Below are 15,376 nucleotides of genomic sequence, written 5' to 3' on the forward strand. Positions count from 1 at the left end.
CAAAAATTTCCTTTTGGCACGTAATCTCTTCGGAGACCGGTAGGTATCGGTCTGGTCGGGCCGGTGAAAGTCAGATTCCGGCTTTGGGTTACCGACGGCCGTGGACGTGTTAGGGTGTAAGAGACGTTCACGCGGTTTGGTTTTCACATTTCGGTGACCGACAAAGAGATCTCGTTATTCTGCACAATTCCCAAAATTGTGTCTTGTACGTGAAGGAAGAAGAATGACTGGCACGTCATGGAATCGTGCCTTGGTCCCCAGTCTTTCATGTGTGCCGCTAGGCTTACGCGGTGGAATATTGAGATAGCTAAAGTCTAAGGGCCGTTTGATTACGTTACAAGAAACAGAGTAAAATGCGTTTAATAAAACTGTTTCGTTTCATTTATTTTCAGAAATAAAAATAAAAATTTTTACTTATTTATGATTCAAGAAACGGCCCAGACTCGTCGTTTCTGGAAACGACTTGTGACCATTTTTTCATTGGTTACTATCGACTTCTAAAAACATGACTTATCAAACACCTTCAATTCTGTTTCTGTTTCTAAAAACGAAAATTTATGTTTCTGCCATTTCTTAAAACAGAAACGATAGAAACATTATCAAACAGACCCTAAGACCTTAATAGGGGTGCACATGAGCCGAGATGGATTGGGTTTTTGAAAACCCTTACTCAACCCTGCATCTTCTTAATTGGGCCTGGGCCTAGGATCAGCCCACCCGTGCTTAGACAAAAACGTCAAGCACAATCAATCTTTAGGTGTTAGACAGAGTTCTTACATTTATGTTAGATAAGACCAACAAAATCTACTTTAATCAATAAAACTTACATTAATCTAATATATAATATAGCTAGCAACATATTATATATATTTTAATAAAATACACAACATAAGTCATAAATCCCTTAATATATATGTTTATATTATATACATTATAAATCATATTATTTAACCAGGGTTAAAGTCAGGGTTAGGCTGGGTCAGGCTAGGCCGGGCCTAGGCCTCAACTTGGGCCCTGCCAACCCTAACTTAGGGTTAGTGTTTTTCAACCCTAATCCAGGGTCACTGTTTTTCAACTTTAATCCGCCCTCAGGGTTAGAAATCTTAGCCCATGCCCTTTTTGGGCTCAAAGTGGACCAGGACCATCAGGGTCAAATGTGCATCTCTATTAGAGGATATCCAGGGTAGCAAGAATCTACTTAAAGATGATTGTTGTAAGTGCTTAGAACTCCTTTTTTACGTTGAAATGACTCCAGGATAGTGATAGAAATACTACTTTTATTTTATTTTATTTTATTTTTTTCACACTGCAATAGCTTGTAGATGACTCATATAAACCATATCACTAGATTAAGGGTCCAACTAGGGGTGTAACTTTGGCCCTTATGGCCCAGGTAAGGAGTAACCAGTTACACCAAAAGAGGGAGTCAATACCCCCAGAACCATGCCCGCAACCCAAGTCAATTCACGCTGTTTTTTAAATCCATCAGTCAAATACACACGAAATACGTGCAGGATCATCAACCCGCCCTGAGCCCAAATAGCGCATAGGCTAAGATTTCTAACCATGAGGGCATGTTAGGTTGAAAAACACTAACCTAAGCCCAACCCTGACCCTAATTTTAACCATGATTTATATAATATAATTTATGGCTATTATCATATCCTTTTATTCATAATAATGAAATTTGGGTCATTGATTCTTATAGTCAATTGTCCTAAACATCTATTATTGTGTTGCGTTTCATAATTTTAATTGTATATTGATCATTTCATATATTGGTGTGTGTGTGTGTGTGTGTGTGTGTTTTAATGCATAGGACACAAATGGCAAAAAAAGAGTCAACCAGGCTTAGCTCGACCCTTAAAAAAAATCAGGGTTAACCCAGCCCAATCAAGGTTAATTAGGGCCGAGTTGGGTTGGCATGAGCCCGACGAGATTGGGTTAAGCTGGGGTTTTATAAAACCTGGCCCAACCAGGCCATGTTTCACCCCTAGGTCCATCCCTAGCTTACTGAGGACACAAGCATGTCTCAGGATATTTTAAACTTCTTTACTAAAATGTACACAACTTTAAACTTGATTGGTATTAATTGTTTCTTCTGTTGTGTCCCTTTCTGTGTTTCTGATGACTAGAATCACAAGTTGTCTATCTTTTTGGGAATTAAAGATCAACATATGGTCTTCCAAATGGGTAGTTATATGGCTCTTGAGTTGGATAGGATGCCGGCCAAAATTTATCACTCATTGGGATACAGTAGGTAGAGAGACGTTTTGGTCCAATGGGTTTTTTTTTTTTTTTTTTTTCAAACCAGACAAAACCGTAGAAAGACGTTGTTGTTGTCCTTGTACCAAAGCTGAACATTGAGAGGATTTCACACAATTTGATCATCCTATCACCTTGTGTACAGTCTTCTATAGTATAATCAGCCCTATCATAGTGTTTTTATCCCCTCTGGGGAGATTTTCAATAATGTCTTTGTTGCCCATAAAATTCTCCATGGAGTGAACTCTTCTGAGGAAAAACAGAAATGGATTTTATGCAAAGCTTATGATAAAGTGGAGTGAATATTTATTAAGCATCTTCTTTCCAAAATAGGGTTTGCAGATAAGTAGGTTAATTGGGTCTCGGAGTGTGTATCCATTGTGTCCCACCACATAAAAATGAATGGGTCTATCACTGGTAGGGTCAACCCCTAGCGTGGGCTTAGGCAGGGCTGTATTGGCAACGGCCTTTCAACTAGGACCTTGGAGGATACATGGCCCTCCCTTCCATTCTTGGCGGTATATCAACAATTGTGCCCCTAACTCTCGTTTTGGGATGGTTGCTAGTTTAATTTTTCAGCCGGTTACAGAATGGGACTTGCAGGTTTCCTCTAATCTATTTTCTGCTGTTGAGACCCTAGCTATCGCACAGCTCCCTATGCTTCCATCTAATGTAGTAGATAGTTGGGTATGGATTCCCTTACGAAATGGTATATATTCACAGTTAAATCTACTAACCACCTCGGGTTTAGTAGGCATAATAACAACCCATTGACATTCAATGATATATTTTGGTTTTACTTGTGGGGAATGAAGCTTCTCCCCACTAGAGTGAGTTTTTTATTTATTAAAAGATAAATAACTAAATAATTTTTTGTGATATAATTTAACAACTGCCATGTGTTGGCAAGTCAAGAATTGAAAGTATTGGCGAAAGATTTGTTGCTAAGTAGTAACAAAAGCTTCAAATATGGGATGGCATATTATGATGATTTGTACAGATTCCCAAAGCTTAGCCAAGATGCTGCCTGAACCTACTAAGAAAGCATGGCCTTGGTCTTCAGTTTCCACTTTTTTGGATCTTGCAATTGTTAAACTTGCAATTCAATCCTTCATTGATGAATGTCATGTCATTTACTTTTTGAACAGCTCAACCTATAAAACATCTGTTAAGGTGTCATCCGTTATGTATGTAAACAACTTTGTTAATATAATATTAGTTCTTTCCTATACTGTACCCATTACAGGAAAAAAAAAAAAAAAGACTTTGGTGCAATAGCGAGGTTGCTCCATTACGACCTAGTGGTCAGAAAACAACCCCTCCACAAAGCAGGGGCAAGCCTATGTACATTATGATTATCCCCAGACCCATAGTGATATGAGCCTCATGCACTAGGTACACCCTATATAAATAATATCAAAGCTAAAACTGAAATAGAAAGTTCATTTCTCATGTTCAAAAACATTGTGCAATAAATTGGAACATTATAAGCTTAATTGTTGAGGAAATTATGAATGTTTAAAGTTTTTTGACTTGACAATGAGTGAAGAAAATATTGATGTTACAACAATCAAAAGTGTAGATAATAAGGCTGAGATAAAAGTAATAGCTGATACAAATTTGGCATGTTCCGAATTTCCAGAAGGTATTTTCCACACAATGCCGGTCCTAAATTCAGAGCCCTCACTCACTGACTTCCATAAACAGTTCTGATGCTGCAAACTTTCTTCTACACTGCAATTAATTAACAGATCTGGCAGATCCATCTGAATTGTTGAATAACCGCCGCTTCCATCAAGAGGCTGCAAGGAGAATGGTGTTTAGAATATCAGAAGAAGCTTTCACTGTGAGATCGGATTGAGATGAAAAAACCACGTAGCCATTCCACAACAAATAAACTAGACAGAATAAACATTCTAGCCCAAAATGTATTTGGCTTTTGGATGAATTTATTAGCACTATTTGCAATGACAACTCAGATTTATCCCAACTAAATGGGGTTGGGCTACATGGATCCATGACCCCACCCCACCCCACCCGACCCCACCCCAACCCAACCCAACCCAAAAGAAAATAAATAAATAAATAAAAGGAAAGGAACACAGCAACAGACCATCTCAGTAAAATGACAAATCCCAACTAAATGAGGTCTACTAAATGGGTCCTTGCCCTCCAATCAGCTCTATTCGAGGTCATACATGGGACAAGACTTAAACTAGCATGCCTTTCCTCACTACTACCATGGTCATCAAAGAAGGTTTGCTTGATGGGTTAGTAATGGGATTAGTTGTGCAATACCAAACTATTAGAGAATCCAAAAAGTTCATAACACTTCAGTGGTGATCAGGGACCATCTCATTGTCATGATATAGAGGCCCTAACACATTCAGTAGGCCAGCCATTGTCTAGACAGCTTGGATAAGGCACATCTGTGGACTCTATGATGCACCAATTGTAGGAAATCATGGAATACTCATCTGACTATTTGAAGACAAAGTGTTTATTTCTGGTTTACTTGTCAGCAAACTCACCGGATATCGTGCATGTAATGGAAGTCCAATCTTCACCTCTGTTCCTTCCTGATGTGTTGATAAAATGTTGTGACCAATACTCATGTGAACCTCAACAACCGATTGATTGGAAAGTGCAGAAGGTAATTCCAAATTTGTGTCTCCAAAAATGGCAGCATCCAGGAAGACTGCAACAAACAAATGTAACACATTTAAGTGGTGGACAAGTTCCACTTGCCTTGCTAGAAAAAAATGACAAAAAGGCTACTTACCACCACGCTCAACAAGATGTTTTAGTTCAAATGGGTCTGCGAAAACTCCAGAGGGTAGTCTCTCAATGATTATGGCTTTGCAGGAGTGACTAGGCAGCTCAGATATGGCCCCTGGCTGGATATTAATTTTGATGGAGGAAATTAAATGCCGATGAGAACCTTGACCAATCAGATGACGCTGTAATATTGACATTGTGAGTATAGAACTATGATTGAGTGGCAGCACTTCACAGAAGCCAAGGGAAGGTTCATGTGCTAAGAAATCTTGGGAATCGGCATCCAGAAGGCTGTCATGATTCTCGAAGAAAGATTCCATAAGATATCTCCGAGAGTATGGCAAGGAGCTAGCATTTTGGTTGCTCTTGTAATCAACATTCAGATTACGCCTACCAACCTGAAATAAGGAGAGTAAAAGAGTAAAAAAATGAAAAACTGAAGAAAGGAAATCAATGAAAGGCATATACAATACCCAACATCACCGGAACAAACAAATTCCTTATGTAGCATATGGGCACTCCCAAACACTTTAAGGGTCCCTTTCTTGGTGAAGACAAACATAGAATTGATTACGAATAATGTTTTCATCGAGCATGTCACCAGGATGGTCTACCAAAACATAGCAGCATCACACATATGCAAGTGACTGTGCCTGACTGTGACTGTGACTGTGACTGTGAATGTGACCGTGACCGTGACCAATTTATGGGTCCAATAGGATACATGATGTAAGCTAGTGCTACATACACATGCAAATGGATAATAAACATAGATTTCATGTATTAATTAATTTTAGTGTTCTTTAACCTGAAGCTAACACTTAATACCTTTCTCTGGTGGTTCAGTAGGTTAGAAAGTGATGTCTAGTATCAAATATAAGTCCACAATTTCAATTTGCAAATTTTACCAATTATATTAGTGGTTTATAGCACTTTAGAGTCCCACTCAAACAAAAATTTCAATAAGAGAGGAAAGCAAACCTAGGTCTCTGATGCAGCCAGGCCAATTAGATTGGGCCTGATTAGATTGTTATGTAAGGACTGAAAGGTTATACCAGGAGAGAGCCTAACCACACAACATAGATTGGTGGTCATGGATATGTGCCTCATTATGCAAAATCGTAAGAAAGGTGAGTTATTTGCCCTAGGATAAGGTGATGGGGCTTAAAAGAAGATACCTTGAAATCATTTACTGATAAAATAATTAAACAAGGAAAGTGGGGTCTGGAGGGAGACACTAAGGCTACGTTTGGTTGCACTCCCGCTCCGTGGGAGTCAATCTTAAGCAGAATTGATATTTCTTGATTCTATTCCGATAAAATGAGAAACAGATTTCGCTAAACCTATGCCAATATCAATTCCGGAATATAAAAAACCAGGAACACCGTATATCAAACCTATTCAATATCAAGTTTGGAAAACAAATAATCCATTCATGACTTTCTTTTAACAAAGCCCATTATTGAGTAAGACAGGAGGATGGAATCCCATCCTCCCATATTTTTCATCCTCTCTTCATCAAACCGCAGCACATCTCTAAGTTCTTGTCTTCGCATTTTCCTTGGACCCGCAAGGTGAGGTGTTGCCACTGGTCGTAGCTTATGGGCTGGCCTGCTGCCTCAAGGCCACAGTAGGCATGAATAGAAAACCTGAAATAAAGATTGTGAAAACGATTTCAGGTGAGCCGTGGGTGTTGGGGGATTTCAGGTGACACCTGTTGCAAAATCAATACACCCACCTGCTGTGTTTCAGGCACTTGGTATCCATGGAATCCATAGTCAAACCTCCTCAACACCATAACTCAGAAGTTCGACCAACATGAATTTAGCAAGCACAAAGAACTGAAAGCATGGTACCCATTTTCCTGTTTAAAGATCCAGATTGCACAACAGAAAGCCACGCAAAACACATTCACTGCTTGAGTTTTCAGCGCTGGCAAGTATCGGAGGATTTCAAGTGAGGTGCTCTTGCCAGTCCTCAGTGTCAGCTCCAGATCATCTGCTTAAATTTTTAAATCCTTTCACCCTCCGGCTCTCAAACTCGGACTCTGTTCCTCCCCCCAACCTATCCCTCCACACACTGCAGCAAGTTCTTACGAGGCCCCACGGGTTTCACCAGATTGAATGTAGGAGGTGCCAGAGCTGCAAAAGGTGGTGATGCTGCCCCTTGGCAGCTGACTCATCTACCGAAATCGAAAGTAAAGCTGCAGAGGTGTCAGATTCGTTGCATTCGGGTACAGTGGCAGGATGGAAATGGTGGAGTGAGATGAGCATGCAGGGGCTGAGGAACAATGGGTGGTGGAGGAAGGCCATGGAGTAACTGTTGGAGAGGAAATTAGGAAATTGCAGTCAGCTTCATCTTCGGAGTCCTAGAGGTAGGGGATGAGTGGCAGGATAACCTGTGATTTTTTCTTTTTTTCTTTTTTGGGGAGGGAGGTGGGTTGAAGGGTGGTTTTATCGAGGTAGATAGAATTGGGCAAGGTTTTATTCCCTTATTTCAATCTGGAATGCAAGTATAATCTTTTAAATGCTCCTTGATTCCTAGTGAGGTTTTCACTGGTTCAATCTGTGGTAGCAAGGAATTGAACTGGACATGCCAAACAGAATGCCACTCCCAACTTGATTCTAGAGAGCAAGAATCAATTGAATCAAGAATTGGGAGTGCAACCAAACGTAGCCTAATACGATGTTGAACAAGATGATTAATCGTATTAAGAAAGTTGCTAAAGATGTCCTACGCGAATCGAAAGGTAAATGTCCTTCTCTAGAAGAACTAGTGGGATGCTGAGGTTCAAGGAGCCATTAAGACTAAGAAAGCTAGTGTTAAGACACGGAAAATGACTAATAATGTAGAGGATCTGATAATATACAAATTTTCCAAAATTGAAGTTAAAAAAAATATGATCTTTATAACAATTTGAGCACAAAAAGGAGAAAAAAACTATCTATAAGATAACTAGAATGAGGGAAAGGAAGAATAGAGATATCGACCATATTAGATGTATTAAAAGTGAAGATGGTAAAGTAGTAAAGTACTAATAAGGGATGAGGACATTGTTAATGAAAGAAGGCCTTTTTGCTGTGAGGCTTGGTAAGTTCAGAAACTTGAACGATGGAGGAGGAGGAGGAGGAGGAGGAGAGAGGATACAGAGAGGCCAATAGTAGTAATTTGGATACCAGGAAATGTTATTTGACAAGGTTCATATCAGTATGTGGTTGGTGATTGCAATCTGCAAGTGGCCTTATGCCATGATAGCAATGGTGGTGATGTGAAGCTTGTGAAAGAGAAAGGACATAACGGGAATTCTTTGGTTGTTGTGGATATTGAGGGGAAGAAACTCAGTAGCGCGAGTAAAGGTGAGAGCTTCTCTATTCCAAAATCTAGCTCTGGTCAGAGAAGGGCAAATTCCCCAATTTCTTCAGATTCTCATATGGGCATTTCCTCTTCATCTCTTAATATCAGTCTGACATGGCCTGAAGAACTTAGGGTGTATAAAGGTATTTTGTTTTCTATTTTCTTGATTATTCACTTCACTCAATCAAATTGCTGGTTGAGCTGTTGTTTATAAAAAAAGAGCAATCCAGTGCATTAGGCTCACGTTGCTGCAGGGACTGGGAGGGGCAAGTGTACGCAGCCTTACCCCCTGCTTCACAGAAGAGGCTGTTTCGAAGTTTTGAACCTGTGACCAACATGTTGCAATAGTGCAACTTAACCATTGAAGTTGTTGTTTATACTTTCCTTATTTATTCTGGGATGCAAATGGGCTTGAGTAATGCTTCTCTGCAAAATACTTCAAGTGGAACAGGATCCCCTCAAGTGCACCATGATGTAAGACTAGATCACAAAAGATCTAGTCCCGAACAGGATCTGAAATTCTGGCTGAATAGGGAATATGTCGATTACTCACAAACCACAACTCAGATGGAGCTGAAATTTGGATCAAATGGAGATCCTATATGAAGGTACAAACCATCAAAAGATGATCAAATTCAGCTGGCTAGATTGAGAGATAAGCTGGCTGCATGCAAAAGGAAACTTATGGTGTTTCTTCAATAACTTGAGCTTCCAGCTTCAGATTATGCTTAGATTTGGGTCAAGTGTCCTTCCAAGGTCCTCAACAAGCCCTCCAAAGGGTTTTCGATTTGGCTGGCAGGTTGAAGAGTTATGGTCAAAATCGATCAGGGGACCAAAACCCTGACAATAAAGAAATTGATCTTTGTTGTTGGTTGAATCTGAACTTCAATCCTTTGAACTTCTTAGGGCTTCAACTTGCTGATAAGTCACATTCAAACACTCTACTGTAGAACTAGAATCACAAGTAATCCTAATCCCAGGCAAGATCTCAAATTCTAACTAAATAGAGAAGATGTCCTCTAATAGGCTTGGTTCTAGGCTTCTAGCTTTCAAACACTCTCTCATAGCAAACAAATAAAAGGAAAATAAGAAAAGAAAGAGAATGTGATGGAGGGTTGAGAAGGGGGAAGAAGAACTAGTGAATGGGCATCTCACCCTCAGGTTTGGGCATCTCACCCAACTGCATCCCATAGCACAACAGCATAAACCATCTTTTTTTTTTTTTTTCATTAATAAATTTATGTTCAATGTTGTAGCCCCTTACAAACTTATATAGAAGATTCAAAACTAACTCAAACACTAAAAAGAAAGGCTTAACCAATCCTTAACTAATTGGGAAACCTAAACTGACTAGGAGACTGAAATAATAAAGGAAATAGACTTAAAATAGGATGCTAACTAGACTAATGAATTAAATCCCATTTTTCTGCTTTCTCCCATATTTTAGGCCCGTTAAAGTGGTCCATTACAAAGAAAACTCATGGGATCAAAGGCCCAACACATAACCCAACCCAAGGCTTATTTGCAATAAAATAAGCCCATTAAGTGACTTATCTACATCACACTCTCTCACAGCAGTAGTATAAGAGGGAAAATAAGAAAATAGAAAAGAGGTCGATGGAGGGTTGAGAAGGGGAAGAAGAAGGTTAGGTTTTGGGCATCTCACCTAGGGCCTCTCACCCAACTGCATCCCACAACAAAACAACATATAGACATCTCATATAAACTTCATTCAATCTTCTCAAATTGATTAAAAAGGTCTCTTTAAATAGGTTAGGCATAGTCTTACAATTTAGAAACAAAACTAGAAAATGAACTATAATAAAATAGAAACTAGTTGATTTTAACAACTAAATACTAACTTGTTCACTAAGAAACTAACATAAGACAATAAAGGACTATTCTAGAATATTAAAACTGACTTTGGATACTTGCTAATACAAAAAGGAAACAAAAAAATATCAAATTACTGTTCACGTGTACTATTCACACTAATAGTAAATTCTAGTTTTGGGTTGGCTTGATGGGCCAACATTGGGACTAGCTGGTCTGGTTTGATGGAACCAGCAGCCCCCTTCTTTTGCAAGCTCGATCTACATCACGCCAGTGCGCTCAGTTCACATCCAATGCCTAGAGGTGTGCGCCCGGGTGTTGCCAGCCTCCAATGCACGCTAGGCGCACTGAGGCACTGGAGACGATCCGAGTCTCTCTCTCTCTCTCTCTCTCTCTTACTTCTAATAATCCTTTGCATAATCTGCTATCCGGGGGCCCTCCTTCCATTGCTTTGTAATTCTTTCAGTTTCAGACTTGGTCATGTGGGCAAACAACCTCATGAATCTTGCTAATTTTCAACTGGGAAACAACTCACTCACAGGAGAGGTCTAGCGGAAGCTTGGCATCTGCCTAGTTTCATATGGATGAATTTGAACACTAATAGTCCAACAGTTACAAATTTATTCTGTCAATAGCATACCAAACATGTTTCTCATTTTTAGAATTATAAACAATAAGAAAGAGGAAGAGAAAGGGAAAGAGAACAAGAGAGACAAAGATGTATGTAACCTTGGGTGTCACAACCTTATTCTGCAGATAGCATACCAAACATGTTTCTCATTTCAGAATTGTAAATAATAAGAAAGAGGAAGAGAAAGAGAAAGAGAACAAGAGAGACAAAGATGTCGATAACCTTGGGAGTCACAACCTTATTATCGAGATTGCCTACTTCATTCAACATATAATCATGACAAAACCCTGACAAGGGCATAAAAATATAAATAGCATAAAAAGGGAAAAACACAAAATTACTTAGGGGTGTCAATTCCAAACCCGCACCGGTAAGGCCTGATCGAGCCCGACATGTCTATGGCCCGACTTGGACCGGCCCGATTAATAAACATGTCAGGCCTAAGCTAGGCCCATTTATAAATTGGTAGTACATGGTGCAAGGGTGAGCCCGATGGGCCTCCCGATCAGCCCCAGCCCATTTACAAGCCCAACTCAGACCGACACATTTAGCCTGACCGTTTATATAGGTATTTTGATTTTTTTGGGATAGAATATGGTATATATTGATAGTGGGTGAGCCTGTGGCACAACAATTAAGTTGCACTATTGCAACATGTTGGTCACAGGTTCAAAACCTAGAAACAGCCTCTTCTGCGAAGCAGGGGGTAAGGCTATGTACAACTTGCCCCTCCTAGACCCCGTAGTAGCGGGAGCCTCATGCACTAGGTTGCTCTTTTTTTAATATGGTATATATTGATATTTTTATCAATTATTGACTGTAATTAAGTGTAATATCTTTTCAAAATTGTTGATAATTTAATAAAATAAATTAAAGTATCTTAAATCTAAGAAAAGTAAAGACCGTTTAAGGCTTTATTAGTAAATTACCCCATTTAAGGCCCGATTATAGCCCGATTAGGAGAAGTCCAATACCAAGCCCGACACGACACCGACCGAGACCGACTCATTCCTTAAATAGGTAAGTCATGATCAGAGGACATAGGCCCACCTAAGGCTGACCGAGACCAGCCCGACCCAACCAATTGACACCCTTAAAATTACTATTCAAGAGTTATTGTTCACGTGAACGACCACAGATGACTTGAGTCGAGCAAATAAAATTGATAATAATCTCCGTAATAATCTCCAATCTCCCCCTCACGTGTAGCAGTACACGTGGACAAGTAATTAGCATCCCAAAAGGAACCCTTCAACAAAGATCAACCAACTTCTCAAAACCCTACAAAATCGATTTTGCCAAAACCCTAACAAAGAATTGATTTCTCTGCCAAAGCCTGAGCTTCCTTCAATCTTCACTCCATAAATCAACAATCACCATAGATGAGACCTAGTTCTTAAGGCTGGTGATGAACTAGTCTCTAAAAACAACCAAATAGCAGCATAGGGTGTTGGGGCCCTTAAAAAAAAAAGACCCTAGAAAAACCTCAAATCGGAACTTGTGATGATTGGAATGGGAAATAAGGAAGTGTCTCAACACCTAGGATCTATCTCTGATAGGATGAGGATACAACCTCAGTAACAACACTCTTCGCCTCAGCCATCGATGCAAAGAAATAAGAAACAACCACAAACCTTCTCCCAAAAAGTCGATCCCAAAAACCTTGACAAATCGATTTTTATCCAACACCCTAACAGAAATTAATTCCTTCACCAGCTTGATTTTCCTTCAATCTTCAGAGGAAATTGATCCAAAATCCTGATGAGAAGAATCGAATGATTGACCCAACATACTGATCAATCCAAACAACAGACCTTCCAACAAAAATCGATCCCCAAAAAATAATGGATCCTGAGAAAATCGATTCCAAGAAATGATTGATCAACTCAAAATTTCAAATCACGCACCAATAACTATCAAACCAAGAGAAAAGTGCTTGTCTGCATGCAAAGGTAATGAAACATTCAAGTATGATTTTCATCAAATATTTAAGGTAACCCTAGTTCTTCTTCTCTTTCTATAAACTAGGGCTTCGCTAAAACCATAGAACCTTGAAATGACTCTCAAACCGGCAATCATAGACATAATCAATTACTAACAACCTGCTTTGATACCATATAACTTATATGAAAGAGGAAGAGAAAAAGAAAGAGAAAAAGAGAGACAAAGACGGTTGTAACCCTGGGAGTCACAACCTTATTGTTAAACTGCCCACTTCATTCAATATATAATCATGAAAAAACCTTGACAAGGGCATAAAGGACATAAGAACATAAAAAGGGGAAAAAAAGTTACTATTCACGAGTTATGGTTCACGTGAACAGTACCCGTGAATACTGTTCACGACTCAGTTCATGTGAACAGTGCTATGAACCCTTTAATCAATAATTCCTAACAAGAATCTATTATTCTACTAGAAACCAAGTGTTTTCCATTTTTGGTTCATACATTATATAAAAATAAAATAAAAATCATACCAAATAGAGATCGTTTTGCTCGAAGAAGACCAGGAGGGCTTTGGCAATATGGACTCATGGTAACCACAAGGGTCTAAAAGAGTAGGAATTTTGTCTTCAACAAAGAGAAACATTCCAAATAAACGAGGAAGACCGACTATAAAAATTCAATAAACCATAGCACTCGATATTCAACCCGGGCAGCATAAGAAAGATAAAGAGAAAGCAAAGCACCTATAAACCGGCCAGATAGAGAATGAGAGCTCGACCGTCGACTCTTACATGTAGAAAAGACTAGGTTTCCGCTCTGTGGTCCACCCACACATGAGTAAGCTATCAAGCTCTACACATTGTTAGCCAACCAACCATTAGTCTCAAGGCAGTGGGACGATTCCTTCTGTGCTTAGGCCCAATACTAAAATCAATCCTGAAAGACGGAAGAAGGGGGATAGAGCTTGAGTAAGAGGTAGGCAAGGGGCCGGCAATGGCACCTTAACAGGATGGACCCACCAAAGCTAGAAGAGCTGAGGAAGCAATTAAGGGAGTTGTTGGATGCCGTAGTTTTTCAGCCATCAAACGCTCCGATTAGACGAAGGAGATGAAAAAGAAAAGCAAATAATAAAACAAGGTAGTTCCTTTTGAGATGGATGCTAGAAGGTGCAAAACATTAAAAAGAAGTGGACCTCTGGCAAGGAGAAGGAAGAAGGAAAAGACAAGCAAAAGAGGAAATAGAAAAAAAAGACTGGACTTTCTAATCTCCCACTCAATAGTAGGGCATTGAGTCCAATTTCTAAAGGAGGGGACATGGTCCAGTAGTTAATTACATCTCGATTTTCAAAACCTAACTAAAGATGCTAGCCAGTAGAAAACAACACCTTTTATATTCTGGAGGAGACACACGAAAGGAGGCCAAAGATGCAAACTTCGCTCGAAGCCAATTAAAAATGTTCGGAGGAGGATGAGACCCTTTCAGGGAGGTGATTGAGGCAATGCGTTCATAACCTTTAGAGCTACCTATTCAACTCAAGCGTTAGCTCAAAAACAGGGTTTCCCGCATCCTAGGAATTTTAGTGATAGGCAGGTAATAATGTTATCACTAGGTAATTGAGGGGCCTGTCAGGGCCGCTTCATTCATATAGGTATCGGTTGCCCAGTGAACCCTAACTTCATACTTCATAATTGTTACTCTTCCAAAAGACAATTTGAGACGGTTGGTGTAAGTGATAGTGTGGTGGTGTTGGCAGTAGAGGAAAATGAAAAATGTTTAAAATAAAAACTGTTGCTCTATCAGGTAAAACGCAATAAAACAAGAAAAATATCCCTCTGACCTCGTTTGGAAATGAAGAACTATTATGATCAGAAGCACCAAAACCAGACAAAATCCCGGCCGAATGAATAAGGAGCATCAGACACAAATAAATTTTAATAGGCCGTTGATTCTCCATGAAGTACCTGAAACAACAAAAATCACATTAATGTCTGAGATGAAATGTTAACAGACCGTCTTCTACCACTTGAAACTCAAAGAAGAGATCACTGCGATCCACCATAGAAATGCAGGGAAACGGCCTCCGAGCTTCCTGAATCTAGAACCCTTGCCAGCGAAACACCAATTTCACAAAAAACATTAAGGGCAAGGAAATAGTGGCTCGTTCTTCTACAGACAGAAATTGGAAATTGACTTCACTGCGCTTTGAGGTTTCTCTGAATCAGAATTATAGCACAACAGAGTCTCGATGCTGTGATTCTATTACAGAGAAAAAGAGAAGGAATCAGACATATGGCTTACGATGTGAGGCTTCTTCAATCAGCCCAACGGCTTGAGATTTGAGGCTTCTTCTGGGCTCAAAAGCTTTAACAGAGTTGGCATCTTCCACACCGATGAGATGATGTTGAAGAGATACGTAAGTCAGTTGCCGAGTTGCGCTAATCGAGCGACCAAGAGGAGTACAAGGGAGGAGAGAGAGTGAGGGAATGGCAACGAGGGAGTGAGAGATGCAAGGAAATAGGAGCGAGAAAGAGAAAGGGGGTAGGGGTCGATGATTTTACTATTTTACCC

The 15,376-nt window shown here is 39.7% G+C and overlaps 1 protein-coding gene across 2 annotated transcripts; it reads right to left on the reverse strand.

Moving 5' to 3' along the window:
- Positions 1 to 3,688: 3,688 nt before the first annotated feature.
- On the reverse strand, positions 3,689 to 15,312 carry LOC122082544 (phosphatidylinositol-glycan biosynthesis class X protein). Of its 2 annotated transcripts, none has more exons than XM_042650179.1 (5): positions 15,107 to 15,312; positions 14,646 to 14,769; positions 5,048 to 5,441; positions 4,797 to 4,963; positions 3,689 to 4,067 (listed from the first exon to the last, which is right to left on the reverse strand). In XM_042650179.1, the coding sequence occupies exons 2-5, from the start codon at positions 14,760 to 14,762 to the stop codon at positions 3,774 to 3,776; spliced, it is 972 nt and encodes a 323-aa protein (XP_042506113.1). In that variant the 5' UTR covers positions 14,763 to 14,769; positions 15,107 to 15,312; the 3' UTR covers positions 3,689 to 3,773. The 2 variants fall into 2 exon arrangements, with proteins under 2 accessions (XP_042506113.1, XP_042506114.1); XM_042650180.1 differs by lacking the exon at positions 15,107 to 15,312 and adding an exon at positions 14,865 to 15,093.
- Positions 15,313 to 15,376: the final 64 nt, after the last annotated feature.

This window comes from Macadamia integrifolia, chromosome 6 (assembly GCF_013358625.1).
Source record: "Macadamia integrifolia cultivar HAES 741 chromosome 6, SCU_Mint_v3, whole genome shotgun sequence".
NCBI classification, from domain to species: domain Eukaryota; kingdom Viridiplantae; phylum Streptophyta; class Magnoliopsida; order Proteales; family Proteaceae; genus Macadamia; species Macadamia integrifolia.